At 39.9% G+C, this 15068-nt stretch overlaps 1 protein-coding gene across 2 annotated transcripts in view; it reads right to left on the reverse strand.

The window, feature by feature from the left end:
* Positions 1–15068, reverse strand: part of FANCC (FA complementation group C) — a 234682-nt gene that overhangs the window by 57796 nt on the left and 161818 nt on the right. For both annotated transcript variants that reach the window (XR_004249867.2, XM_032164588.2), the window contains exon 7: positions 1195–1359. Coding sequence is in view for 1 of the 2 variants with exons in the window: in XM_032164588.2 (XP_032020479.1) it covers positions 1195–1359 (165 nt within the window). In the remaining variant the exon portion in view is untranslated. The remainder of the gene's footprint in view (positions 1–1194; positions 1360–15068) is intronic.

Consider the following 15068-nt stretch of genomic DNA (forward strand, 5'->3'; position numbering starts at 1 on the left):
AAAAAGATCCATTGAAAGTACAAGACAGACCAATGGGTTTTAATGTAACAGAGTATGGAAAGTTAACTGACATAATTTCAGATTCCACATTGCAACTACCCTTTAAAAAATGACCATTTTCAAATTTTGGTGAGCTATCAAAGCAGAATTATCCACAATGATCTGCAATGGCTACTAGAATATTCCCGCCTTTCCCAATTACTATCTATGTGGGGCTGGATTTTCTTCATACACTTCAACCAAAACAACACGTCCCACCAGAAGCAGATATGAGAATTCAGCAGTCTTAGGGTAGAAAATGAGACTTGCAAAAATGTAAACACAATGCTGCTCTTGTCAAACATTTTTTGTTTTTGCCTTGGAAAAGAGCATTGTTTTTCATAAAAATATGCTATTTGTGTAACGTGTAATAAAACTATTTTTATTTTTTAAGAAACACATTTTTAAAAATTTAGTTTCAAATATGATAAATATTAATAAGGGTTTAACAGATTTTTAAAACTCTTGGGAATGTATGAACACAAAGAAGGAAACAATAGTCGCTGGGGCCTACCTGAGCAAGGGTAGGAGGAGGGAGAGGAGCAGAAAAGGTAACTATTGGGAACTGAGCTTAATACCTGGGTGATGAAATAATGTGTACAACAAAACCCTATGACATGTGTTTACCTATGTAACAAACCTTCACATGTACCCCCAAACCCAAAACGTTAAAAATAAAAAAAAAAATGCTTTGGGATCCTCAGTAATTTTTTTTTTTTTTTTTTTGAGATGGAGTCTCGCTCTGTTGCCCAGGCCGGAGTGCAGTGGCACGATCTCGGCTCACTGCAATCTCTGCCACCCAGGTGGAAGTAATCCTCCTGGCTCAGCCCCCCTAGTAGCTGGGATTACAGGCACACGCCACCATGCTTGGCTAATTTTTGTATTTTTAGTAGAGACGGGGTTTCACCATGTTGGCCAGGCTGGTCTCAAACTCCTGACCTCAGGTGATCCACCCGCCTTGGCCTCCCAAAGTGCTGGGATTACAGGTGTAAGCCACCAATACCTGGCCGGGATACTCAGTAATTTTTAACAGTATAAAGGGTACTGAGACAAAAACGTTTGGACACTGCTGTCGTACAGTCTTTCCAACACACCACAGCCTTCTAAGAAAAGGAAAAACGACGCAGGATGATAAGAAATATGAACACCACTTACAGCAAAATGGCCTCATTTACAGCCTCAAAGAACTCTGGCTGGAGGATTTCCTGAGGTTCACGTCCGTGACAGATGAGCAGAGCCTCCACCAGGGGGTCAACATCTGGCAGGGTAATAAGTGGGACACAAACTCGTGACAGGGACGCCACTCGCTCGGGAGCCATTCTATGGAAGGGAAATAAGAAATAATCACTCAAATCTAAGAGCCATGCATAATTAAGCACATATAAAAACCTTCATGTTAAAAAGGTCAAGACAGATCACCTGTTTTGCCTCTAAATAAAGAGAATGACTCTAACACCATTGATGAACACTCCTCTTTTATCCAATTCTTTAGGAAGAAATCTTTTAGCTGCCATTGCTGTTTCAGTGTCATTCATGGTCAGGACTTTGTTCTTTATATCCACAGGCACTTACTATGTCCAAAACACAACTCCTGAATTCCCTTCCCAATGTTCCCTTTCCCTAGTGCTATCTTGTTTGCTCAGGCCCAAATCCTGATTCCTCCCTTTCTCTCAGGCCCCTCATCTGATCCATCAGTGAATAAGAGCAACACATCTGACCTCTTCTGAACACCTCCATCACTGCCCTCCTAAGTGGAGAGTAACCCACCATCACCTCCAGCCTGGGTGACGGAGTAGCCTCTGGACTTCGTGTTTCTGCACTCACTCCTATAGTTTAACATCAGAACAGTTCCAGCACCCCTTTAAAAATTCAGATCACAACACTTGTCTGCTCAAAGCTTTGCAATGGCTTCCCACCTCACGGAGAGAATAAGCAATGTCTTTCACTAGCCAGCAAGTCCTTCCATGGTGGGTCCCTGTCTGTTTCACTGGCTTCATCTCCTTCCACTCTTACCTTCATCTTTTCTGCCTCTGACTGCCCCAAAGTCCTGCTGTTCACTCTGCCTGAAATACATGATTAGCTCCCTGGTTGCAGCTCAAATGTCCCTTTGTTAAGTGAGGTCTTCTCTGATAATCCCATGTCACTATACTGTCTACCGTGTGTGGCAATTTAAATGTAAATGAATTAAAATGAAATAAAATTAAAAATCCAGCTCCTCAACTGCACTAGTCACAGTTCAAATGCTCAACAGCTATAGGTGGCTGGCGGCTACAGTACCGAACAGTGCACTTTTACAGGATGTGCCTGGGACTGCATAAAGCGCCACTGGACACTCGAGCTTCAAGTGCCCTCTTACCCGTGCTTTACTTCTCTTCCTGGTACCTTTCACCACCTGACCTACACAGTATTCCCTTGTAGTACTCATGGTTGGCTTCCTCCTCTGAGGGCAGAAGCTCTACAATGGCACGCAGCTTCTCCTACTTTGCCCACCACTCTATTCCTAGCACCTAGGGATAACTCCTCACACACAGCACGTGCTCAACAAATCCATCTCCAGTGAATGATAAATAAAATGAAAGTTCTGGGTGGAGGCTATTCTAGGTATTTTCATATGTAATTGTAAATAGAGAAATTTAGTCTCGTGTTTTGTGAAACACAAATGGCACCACAGTATAGAGCATATAGCTGTTCCTCATTCTTATAAACTTGCTGCCTGTTATTAAAACAAACATGTTCTGTAATTTAACAATGCCACTATCAGTAGGCATTGAGGCTGTTTCTGGTTTTTCACTATTCAGGCAGGGCTGTGGTGCTATCCTTGCCCATGCCTGTCTGTGCCCATGTGTAAGTACTTGCATATGAAATTGCCTTCCAAGGCCAGGGGTGGTGGCTCACACATGAAGTCCCAGCACTTTGAGAGGCTGAGGCAGGCAGATCGCTTGATCCCAGAAGTTAAAGATCAGCGTGGGTAACATGGAGAAACCCCATCTCTACAAAAAATACAAAAATTAGCCGGGTATGGTGGCTTATGCCTGCAGTTGCAGCTACTCAAGGGGGCTGAGGTGGGAGGGTTGCTTGAGCCCAAGAGGTCAAGACTGCAGTGAGCTGTGTTCATACCACTGCACTCCAGCCTGGGAGACAGAGCGAGACCCTGTCTCAAAAAAAAAAAAAAAAAAACTGCCTTGCAAAAGACCACACCAATTTACTTTTCCACCCTTTCCAATTATATCATTATTTGTTTCTATTTCTTGCAAATTTAACGAACAAAAATTGCTATTTCTTTGCCTTAATTTGCATTTTCCTGATAACTTGTGAGACAGTAATTGTTACCCACTTGTATTTCCTCTTCAGAGAATTTGTTTATATATTTGTGTATCTTTGTCCTATTTGTTCATTTAATACCTACTTATTGATCCCCTACTGTAGTCAAGGCTCTGTTTGAGGTGTACGTGATACAGATGCAAAGATGACAAGGTCTCATCAGGGAGAGGAACAATATAATGCCAGATGATACTGAGTGTCATGCTGAAAAGTAAAGAATACTCAGAAGTGACAGAAATTTACCAAGAAGGTGACATGTGAGCAGAGCTCTGAAGGAAGTACATGAACAAGCACGTATATATCTGGGAGGAAAATATTGCGGACAGATGAAAAGCAAATGCAAAGGCCCTCAGCATCTGAAAATAGCAAGGGGACCAACGTGGCCACACCCAGTGAACCAGGGAGGATGGCGGAAAGGCTTCTGTAGATCACTGTAGGGGGCCTGCATATTCTTTTTTAAAAAACTTAGTTTTCATTTTTATGAAATTAATAAATGCAATTATATTTTTTGTTGAGACTGTTTACTTTTAAATTTTTGTTTCAATAGCTTGTGGGTAAAAGTAGTTTTTTGTTACATGGATGAATTGTATAGCGGTAAATTCTGAGATTTTAATGTACCCATCGCCCAAGTAGACTGCACCTAATGTGTAGTTTTTTTCACTGCCCCCCATCCCACCCTCCTCCCCTTTCTGAGTCTCTGAAGTCCATTATGTCACTCTGTATGCCAGCGATGTCCAATCTTTTTGGCTTCTTTCTTTTTGGAAAAAGAAGAATTGTCTTGTGTTACACACTAAATACACTAATACCAACAATAGTTGATGAGCTTAAAAAAAATCGCAAAAAAACTCAATGTTTTAAGGAAGTTTACAGATTTGTGTTGGGCAGCATTCAAAGCTGTCCTGAGCCGCATGTAGCCCACGGGACACAGGTTCGACAAGCTCGTTGTATGTCTCTGTGTACTCATAGCTTAGCTCCCACTAATAAGTGAGAACATTAACAGTTTGTGATTTTCCACTCCTGTGTTACTTCACTTAAAATAATGGCCTCCAGCTCCATTCAAGTTGCTGCAAATGATATTATTTTGTTCCTTTTAATGGCTGAGTAGTGTATATACACCACATTTTCTTTATCCACTGATTGGTGGATGGGCACTTATGTTGGTTCCACATCTTTGCAATTGTGAACTGTGCTGCTATAAAAATACACATGCAAGTTTTTTTTTTTTTTTATATATAAAGACATCTTTTCCTTTGGGTATATAGCCAGTAGTGTAATTGCTGGATCAAATAGTAGATCTACTTTTAGCTTTTTAAGGAATCTCCATACTGTTTTCCATAGAGGCTGCACTAATTTATATTCCCACCAGCAGGTATAAGTGTTCTCTTTTCCCCACATCCATGCCAACATCTATTGTTTTTCGACTTTTTAAAAATGGCCATTCTTGCAGGAGTAAGGTAATAGCTCATTGTGGCTTTAATTTGCATTTCCCTGATGATTCGTGATGTTGAGCATTTTTTCATATGCTTGGCCATTTGTACATCTTCTTTTGAGAAATAGCTATCATGTCCTTTGCCCACTGTTTGATGGGATTGCTTTTTTCTTGCTGATTTGAGTTCCTTGTAGATTCTGAATACTAGTCCTTTGTCAGATGCATCGTTTGCAATATTTTCTCCCACTCTGTTGGTTGTCTGTTTACTCTGATTATTTCTTTGATGTAACTACTTTAAATGGTCAAATAGTTATTCAAAGTTAATCAAAATAGTAGCTTTTGAAAGGGCATTCCTATCCCCATTTTCTGATGTCCAGAAATAACTACTTTCAACCCTAATTAATTCTTTAGTACTTCAATGTGTTGTTTGTTGTTCAATACAAACTATAACATCAAATCTGTAGTAGGAGGGCTGGGTGTAGTGGCTCATGCCTGTAATCCCAGCACTTTGGGAGGCCGAGGAGGGCAGATCACCTGAGGTCAGGAGTTCGAGACCAGCCTGATCAATATGGTGAAACCCCATCTCTACTAAAAATACAAAAATTAACCAGGCGTGGTGGTGGGCACCTGTAGTCCCAGCTACTCAGGAGGCTGAGACAGGAGAATTGCTTGAATCCAGGAGGCGGAGATTGCAGTGAGCCGACGTCGCGCCACTGCATTCCAGCCGGGGTGACAGAGCAAGACTCTGTCTCAAAAAAAAAAAAAAAAAAAATTGTAGTGGGAAATCCATCAAATTATGGAGAAAAGAGAACTCCAGGATGTTTCTGATAGGAACATAAATAAATAAGCACAAACACTTTGGAGAACAACTGGTAGCAACGTGCTACCATTTCTTCTTAAAGGTTAGGGAGACAAACAGGACTGTTTGTAAAAGGTAGATTCAATCTTGCTGTAAATTTGTACAGAAATGAATAAATGATGATTTACAGAATGGAATGCTATATGGCAGTTTAAATGAATAAACTAGACCTACATTATCTGCATGCATAAATCTCAAAAGTTGAATGAAGAAAGCAAGTTGCATAAAGATATCCACAATACGCCATCCTTATGTAAAGTTTTAAAGCACAGCAAAATGTGAAGTAAAAGTGTTAAAACATGGCAGGAAGAATCTATACCAACTTCTTGGGCATGCTTGCTCCAGCGGGGAGAAAAAAGAAATAGAATAGGAGAAGGATGCTTCAGCTCTAATTGAAACTTTTTCTTAAAAATATCAAATATAAATATTAATAAAATGTTAGCACTGTAAAACCTGGGCAATGGGCACACAGTTTTTCCATGACATAAGTGTTTTATAATTAAACTTTAAAAAAACTAAAATACAATGTTAACTAGTAATACTGAAAATGAAAATATTCATGCTAGGTGTGGTGGCTTATGTCTGCAATCCCAGAACTTTGGGAGGTTAAGGTGGGTGGATTGCTTGAGCCCCAGGAGTTTGAGACTAGCCTGGGCAACATGGTGAAACCCTGCCTCTACAAAAAAATACAAAAATTAACTGGGTATGGTGGCACATGCCTGTAGTCCCAGCCACTCGGGAGGCTGAGGTGGGAGGATGGCTTGAGTCCAGGAGGTGGAGGTTGGGGTGAGCTGAGATCATGCCACTGCATTCTGGCCTGGGCAACAAAGCGAGACCCTGTCAAAAAAAAAGAAAGGAAAGAGAGAGAGAGAGAGAAAAGACAGAGGGGAGGGGATGGGAAGGGATGGGAGGGGATGGGAGGGGAGGGGAGGAAAAGGGGAGGGGAAGGAAGGGCAGACGAGGGTAGGGGAGGGGAGGGGGAGGAAGGAAGGAAAGGATGGAGGGAGGAAGGGAGGGAGGAAGGGAGGGAGGAAAAAGAAAATATTCATAATAAAGGAGTTACTTCCTGCCTCAGGTTCTTATTTCCGAAATACAAAGTAGCTCACATTAAAAAATAATCATCCTTAATCAGTCTTAAATTGCTTAGTATTTATTTCCCTCTGGAGTATTTTTTCCCCTCTATTTACATCTTTTTTGCACTCCTCCCATTATTTGATTGTACTGGTCTCTTTTCAAGGTATTTCTATAGAATTATTTGTGCTTTTCATTTTCTCACCCTTGGACAGAAGACAGGCAGTTCACAAAGGTTTTTAAAGTGTCCTGGACCACAATTAAAAGACTCTGCTTGATGGTATCAGCTGAAACAATCTTCTTTTCTCTTTCTTTCTTTTTTGAGACAGGGTCTTGCTCTGTCACCCAGGATAGAGTGCAGTGGTGCAATCTCGGCTCACTGCAACCTCGACCTCCCCAGGCTCAAGCGATGCTCCCACCTCAGCCTCCCTAATAGCTGGGATTATAGGTGCTTGCCACCATACCTGGCTAATTTTTGGGTTTTTTTTTTGTAGAGATGGGGTTTCTCCATGTTGCCCAAGCTGGTCTCAAACTCCTGAGTTCAGGCAATCCTCCCACCCTGGCCTCCCAAATTGCTGGGATTACAGGAGTGAGCCACTGTGCCAGGGCTGAAACAACTCTTATGGATTAAAAACTTGCCTTTGTGCCAGATTGTGCCACTTTGGAAGAGGTTTATTCTCTAGTTTATAATTGGTTTTTGATGTTGTTGTTGTTGTTGTTAAGATGCTTGTTTTTCAAAAGGATTACGAACAAATTCCCTGGCACAGAGCGAAGTCCACTGAAGGATGTCCATGCTGGCATCCCAGCTGGCAGGAGTAGCAAAGCTAAAATGGGAATTAATTTAGTTAGCAGTTCAGGATATTCCTAGTCAAAGCAAAGCTATGATACAATCAGTAAAATTCTTAACTGAATTTACTAAGAATATGAGATGCCTGTGCTAGTAGAGTGCTCCCTGTAAACCAACACATCTGATACATTCCTAATTTGCTCTACTGAATGATGTTTAGAATCTTTTCTTTGAAGAATTTTATAATTCAACCAGAAAAATTTTTCCAGGTACTTTTCTGAATGTGTTGAGCCCTTATATATAGTTTTAAAGGTAATTCAATCTCTTGAACTGAGTTCATTTATACCTATCAGAAGACTGAATTTAAAAAGCAATTTGATGCTTAACATGCTTTTTGAGCCTTCTTAGGAGCTTTTGTGTTCACCATTCATAAAATTTTAACTTGGATTCTTAAAAGCTTGTTTGAGAACCAAAACTTTTTAAGTCCACAGTTCTCCAGTGGATTATAAATTCTGCCAAGTGTATTCTCCTATCTCAAGTAGAAGTCGGTTTAATGAAATCAGGTAACAGAATGGCACTGTGATAACATTTGCAAAACAGCTGTCAACCACACTGCAGCCATTATAATTTTTGCTGTCATTAATAACAATTAAAATAGGTATCATAATACCACATAACTTTCTAATACATATCTGAAGCTCTCTGTCCACTTTTAAGATTTACAAATCGAAACAATTAAATCAGAACACAGCATAACAGGCAAACTACTTTCTGGTATATGCTTAAAGTCAGGAGAGTCCCATCCACCTATGAATCTAAGTTTCTAATTCCTTTCCTTTCACAAATATGACTTCAAATTTCAAAGCAGCCAAGAGCTCCCAAACTTAAGCACCATATAAACAATGCTATGCTGTTTTTCTGCGTTTTTTTTTCCTTCTAGAAGGCATCTATGCATTTATTTTTTCTAATTTTTAGCACCTGAGTGTCTAAAGTTCATTTCCAAAGATTCAAAAAGTCTCAGAAAATACAGAAATTGATCTCATAATTTCAGATGCACAGATCGCCAGAGGAACAAAAAAAGTGGGAAAATCAGCTTACTTTCTTTTTGCATTATTTTTAGAGGCCTGATAAATGGTGTTGTCATAAGGCTTTAAATAGAGTTTCACTTGCCACCAAGTAAAGTCAACAATTCAGTGACAGAATGTTTAAATTCTATCCTATTCTTTGCTACAAACCATCTAGAAGGAGCAACATTCTGAGCATCGTCAGCTTATCCTGTAGCCCTATGGTTTGGGGCAGATGGTTTGGGGCAGATGGTTTGGAAGCTACAATACAACCACACAGGAAGGATGTTCCCAGCAGTATATAGTTACCGTCTAGCCTTCTGCAGTTGAATTCTTGTGCAGAAATTATTTGGAAGTGCTGCTCTGGCAACCAGTCAAGACCTAATGCTTAGTGTAATTCAATCTGGAAAGTGTTGCGTAACTCTCCACTTGAACTTGGATCTCCACACTCTGACAAACTTCAGACCAAAAGAGGAGCCATGAAGGCTGTGTGCACCTTGAAGTTCTTGGGAAGGTTATCAGTTGGCCTGCCCGAATTTTGGTATACCCAAGAGCTACCTGTCTTTATGAGATTTTTAAATTTTTCAGGAAAATTATCCTGGATCATTTCCAGCCTAATCAGAAGATACAATCTGCAGCCATGAACTGCAGTACTTGATAAATGTCCCCAGCACCACAGTCTTTCTACCCACTCAGTCCCAGTAATAATCTCTGACTCTTCTCATTTCCTCTTTTCAGATGAGAGAAAACTTGTGCTTAGAGATCTTTTAGGGAGGAAGATTGATGAGTCAGGCTGGAGACCTGCTTGCCTATTTGAGACACTACACGAGTGATGCACACAGGCAACTCTCAGGGCTACCTTTCAATTGTACAAACATCCATCCCGCCCTAACTCTATGCAATATATTCTGCTAGGCTATGTGCAAAGTATACACCTTCACACACATCCCCACATACCTCTTCCTCTACCAGCCCACCCACTAAGCTCATATATTACAAAAATTTAAGATATTTACAACTCATGCTAAATGTGTCTTTTTGTTAACAACTTAGATGATGGACTCAAAAAACACATTAATTAATTTTAGATCTAAAACCATCTTGGTGGTAAGAGAACGATGATAAAGCACTATGGAAGGTAAACGTTGAAAGGATATCTGCCCCTTAAGAAAGTGGTAGAGAACAGGAAGAACAATTTAGAAAAGGTGAATATTTGAGGAGAAAAGACAAACTGTTCACATATAATAGATCACTATGGGTAGTTTGGCAAAAAATTACCTTTATGAGAATTTACTATTATCAAGAATACAGCAAAAATATTAACAATTTATAGGAATTCATCAACAAAAATAAAAACTGTAAATAAAATTCTACCATGTCACCATACAGTATTCAGATTGTTACTAGGGACTGATATGTAGTTATGGGAACTGCTTCTAAAGAAGTAGTGTAGAACAGTATTTCTTGAACTTCCAGAGAGTACTGTTCTGGACAGATGTTTTAAAAAACTCATATTTCTTGGTCTCTCCCCGAGGGATGTTGATGCTGCTGATTGGTAGGGCCACACTTTGAGTAGCTCTGGTGTAGAACTGCTACACATCCTGAGGACTGAAAGGCAAAACCTATGAAGAATGGTAACTCTCATAATCTAGTCAAGAGAAAATAAGATGAAAATGTAATCTAAGAGACTGCATCAAGCAATGAACTAAGGACACGGATATCCTAGCATTCATGCTATACTCCCAACTCCTAGAAATGATGGAAGAATTTTTTTTTACCTCTTTTTTTTTTTTAATTATACTTCAAGTTCTAGGGTACACATGCAGAACGTGCAGGTTTGTTACGTATGTATACATGTGCCATGTTGGTTTGCTGCACCCATTACCTCATCATTTATATTGGGTATTTCTCCTAATGCTATCCCTCCCCTTGCCCCCCACTCCCCAACAGGCCCCAGGCTGTGATGTTCCCCACCCTGTGTCCAAGTGTTCTCATTGTTCAATTCCTACCTATGAGTGAGAACATGTGGTGTTTGGTTTTCTGTCCTTGTGAGAGTTTGCTCAGAATGATGGTTTCCAGCTACATCCATGTCCGTGCAAAGGACATGAACTCATCCTTTTTATGGCTGCATAGCATTCCATGGTGTATATGTGCAACATTTTCTTAATCCAGTCTATCATTGATGGACATTTGGGTTCATTCCAAGTCTTTGCTATTGTGAATAGTGCCGCAATAAACACGTGTGCATGTGTCTTTATAGTAGCATGATTTATAATCCTTTGGGTATATACCCAGTAATGGGATAGCTGGATCAAATGGTATTTCTAATTCTAGATCCTTGAGGAATCGCCATGCTGTCTTCCACAATGGTTGAACTAGTTTACCCTCCCATCAACAGTGCAAAAGCATTCCTATTTCTCCACATCCTCTCCAGCATCTGTTATTTCCTGACTTTTTAATGATTGCCCTTCTAACTGGTGTGAGATGGTATCTCATTGTGGTTTTGATTTGCATTTCTCTGATGACCAGTGATGATGAGCATTTTTTCATGTGTCTGTTGGCTGCATAAATGTCTTCTTTTGAGAAGTGTCTGTTCATATTTTTTGCCCACTTTTTGATGGGGTTGTTTTCTTCCTGTAAATTTGTTTAAGCTCTTTGTAGATTCTGGATATTAGCCCTTTGTCAGATGGGTAGATTGCAAAAATTTTCTCCCATTCTGTAGGTTGCCTGTTCACTCTGATGGTAGTTTCTTTTGCTGTGCAGAAGCTCTTTAGTTTAATTAGATCCCATTTGTCGATTTTGGCTTTTGTTGCCATTGCTTTTGGTGTTTTAGTCATGAAGTCCTTGTCCATGCCTAGGTCCTGAATGGTATTGCCTAGGTTTTCTTCTAGGGTTTTTATGGTTTTAGGTCTAACATTTAAGTCTTTAATCCACCTTGAATTAATTTTTATATAAGGTGTAAGGAAGGGATCCAGTTTCAGCTTTCTACATATGGCTAGCCAGTTTTCCCAGCACCATTTATTAAATAGGGAATCCTTTCCCCATTTCTTGTGTCTGTCAGGTTTGTCAAAGATCGGATGGTTGCAGATGTGTGGTGTTATTTCTGAGGCCTCTGTTCTGTTCCATTGGTCTGTATCTCTGTTTTGGTACCAGTACCATGCTGTTTTGGTTACTGTAGACTTGTAGTATAGTTTGAAGTCAGGTAGCATGATGCCTCCAGCTTTGTTCTTTTTGCTTAGGATTGTCTTGGCAATGTGGGCTCTTTTTTGGTTCCACATGAACTTCAAAGTAGTTTTTTCCAATTCTGTGAAGAAAGTCATTGGTAGCTTGATGGGGATGGCATTGAATCTATAAATTACCTTGGGCAGTATGGCCATTTTGATGATATTGATTCTTCCTACCCATGAGCATGGAATGTTCTTCCGTTTGTTTGTGTCTTCTTTTATTTCTTTGAGCAGTGGTTTGTAGTTCTCCTTGAAGAGGTCCTTCACATCCCTTGTAAGTTGTATTCCTAGGTATTTTATTCTCTTTGTAGCAATTGTCAGTGGGAGTTCACTCATGATCTGGCTGTTTGTCTGTTATTGGTGTATAGGAATGCTTGTGATTTCTGCACATTGATTTTGTATCCTGAGACTTTGCTGAAGTTGCTTATCAGCTTAAGGAGATTTTGGGCTGAGACAATGGGGTTTTCTAAATATACAATCATGTCAATGATGGAAGAGTTTTTACAATTAAATATATAATACCGTAAAATGGGGGCTTTTAGTGACCCATGAATTCTGAGAAAAGCTTGATGGTAGGTAGGTGGGATCTTTTTGAAGGAAAATACCACAGCCCTAAAAGCTTGCAAGACAGGACTACTATAAAAGAGTTACTTTGGGGGTGAATTAAGGAACAGGGGGCAGCCTGACAGCCAGCTGCCAAGGCCTTATACACTCTTTCTTCTTATCCACTGTCTTTAGGCAAGAGATAACAGAAATGTCCTGACTCCAACAGGAAGGAGGAAGGAGGCCTAGAAGGAGAAGCCAGCCCCAAATGGCTATCAACCTCCAGGAAATATGGGAGTCCTCTAAGGCCCAGAATACAATTTACTGGCAACCTCAATCAACACTACCTCTTGATCTTCCCATAATTATTGGAAGCTACAGTAAACAGAGCACTCACAGAGAGACTAACAAGGAATCCCAAATTCCAGGAAGACCAAATTGTTCTGCAAAGTGGTTGTGCCTATTTATGTTCCCATCAGCAACCTCCTAAAGCTCACTATAACCTAATGGATGTCTAACTGATGTTGCAGTTTACACTTTCCTGAAAATCCACAGAAAACCTCATAGACCAGTTTTAAACTGTGGTGAAAAACACATTAACATAAAATTTACCATTTTAAACATTTTTAAGTATACAGTACAGTAGTGTTAACTATATGTCCTTATGTGCAACAGATCTCTAAAACTTTCATATCTTGCAAAACTAAAACTTTGTACCCATTGAACAACAACTCCCATTTCCCTCTTTCTCCCATCCCAAGGTAACCACTATTCTACTTTCTGCTTCTTTTCTTTTTTTTTTTTTTTTTGAGACAGAATCTTGCTCTGTCACCCAGGCTGGAGTGCAATGGCATGATCTCAACTCACTGCAACCTCCACTTCCCAGGTTCAAGTGATTCTCCCGCCTCAGCCTCCTAGGTAGCCAGGACTACAGGCACCGGCCACCACACCCGGCTAATTTTTGTATTTTTATTAGAGATGGAGTTTCGCCGTGCTGGCCAGGCTGGTCTCAAACTCCTACCTCTGGTGATCTGCCTGCCTCGGCCTCCCAAGGTGCTGGGATTACAGGTGTGAGCCACTGCACCTGCCCATAGCTTCTGTTTCTACAACTTTGACTACTTTAGATACCACACATAAGTGTAAGTAATCATGCAGTATTTGCCTTCTGTCACTAGTTTACTTCACTTTGCATAATGTCCTTAAGTTTCATCCACACTGTAGCATATGACAGGACTTCTTCTTTTCTAAGGTGGAATAATCTTCCAATGTGTATATATACCACATTTTCTTTACTCATTCATCTGCTGATGGACATATAGGTTACTTCCACCTCTTGGCTCTTGTAAATAATGCTCAATGAATGTGGGTGTGCAAATATCTCTTAGAGATCTTGTTCCCAATTATTTGGAAATATACACAAATATGGGATTGCTGGATCATTTGGTAATTCTATTTTTAATTTTTTAAGGAAACTCCATACTGTTTTCCATAGTGACTGCCCTAGTTTAACATTCCTAGCAACAGTGTACAAGGGTTCCAAGTACTCCACATCCTCATCAACATTTGTCATTTTCTCTTTCTTCTTTTGATAGTGGCCATTCTAATAGGTGTGAACTGGTATCTTATTATGGTTCTGATTATCATGTCCCTGATAACTGGTGATGTTGGGCATCTTTTCATATGCTTGTTGGTCATTTGTATATATTCTTTGGAGAAATGTCTATTCAAGTCTTTGACCTATTTTTAAACTGGATTATTTTGCTGTTGCTGAATTGCAGGAGTTATCTCTATATTCTGGATATTAACCACTTATCCAGATATAAGGTTTGAAAATATTTTCTCCCATTACATAGGCTACTTTTTAATCTGTTGATTGCTTCCTTTGTTGCACAGACACTTAAAAATTTCATGCAGTCCTACTTGTCTATTCTTGCTTTTCTTGCCTGTGCTTTTGGTGTCATATCCAAGAAATCATCGCCAAGTCCAATGCCATGACACTTTTCTCCTATAGTTTCAGGTCTTAGTTTAGGTCTTTAATCTATTTTCAGTTAGTTTTTATATATAATGAAAGATAAGGGTTCAAATTCGTTTTCTGAATGTGTACATCCAGTTTTCCCAACACCAATTATTGAAGAGACAATCTTTTCCCAATCTTGTAGACAGGGTACCCTTGTCAAAGACCATTTGATCATATATGTGAAGCCTTATTTCTGGGCTCTCTATTCTGTTTTATTGGTCAATATGTCTGCCTTTACGCCAGTACCACAGTGTTTTGATTACTGTGGCTTTGTAATATGCTTTGAAAAAAGGAAGTATGAGGCTTCCACCTTGTTTTTCTTTCTCAAAATTGTTTTGGTTACTTGGGGTACTTTGAGATTCTATATACATTAAAGGATTCTTTTTCTATTTCTGTAAAAAAAAATAAAAACCAAACGCCACTGACATTTTGATAGAAATAACACTGGAACGTGGAGATTGCTTTGGGTAGTATGGACATTTAAAATACTAAGTATAGGCTGGATGCAGTGGCTCACACCTGTAATCCCAGCACTTTGGGAGGCTGAGGCAAGTGGATCACCTGAGGTCAGGAGTTCGAGACGAGCATGACCAACATGGAGAAAGCCCATCTCTACTAAAAATACAAAATCATCTGAATGTGGTGGCATGCACCTGTAATCCCAGCTACTCGGGAGGCTGAGGCAGGAGAATCACTTGAATCCGGGAGGCGGAG

This window comes from Hylobates moloch, unplaced genomic scaffold, assembly GCF_009828535.3.
Source record: "Hylobates moloch isolate HMO894 unplaced genomic scaffold, HMol_V3 SCAFFOLD_10, whole genome shotgun sequence".
In the NCBI taxonomy this organism is placed as follows: Eukaryota; Metazoa; Chordata; class Mammalia; order Primates; family Hylobatidae; genus Hylobates; species Hylobates moloch.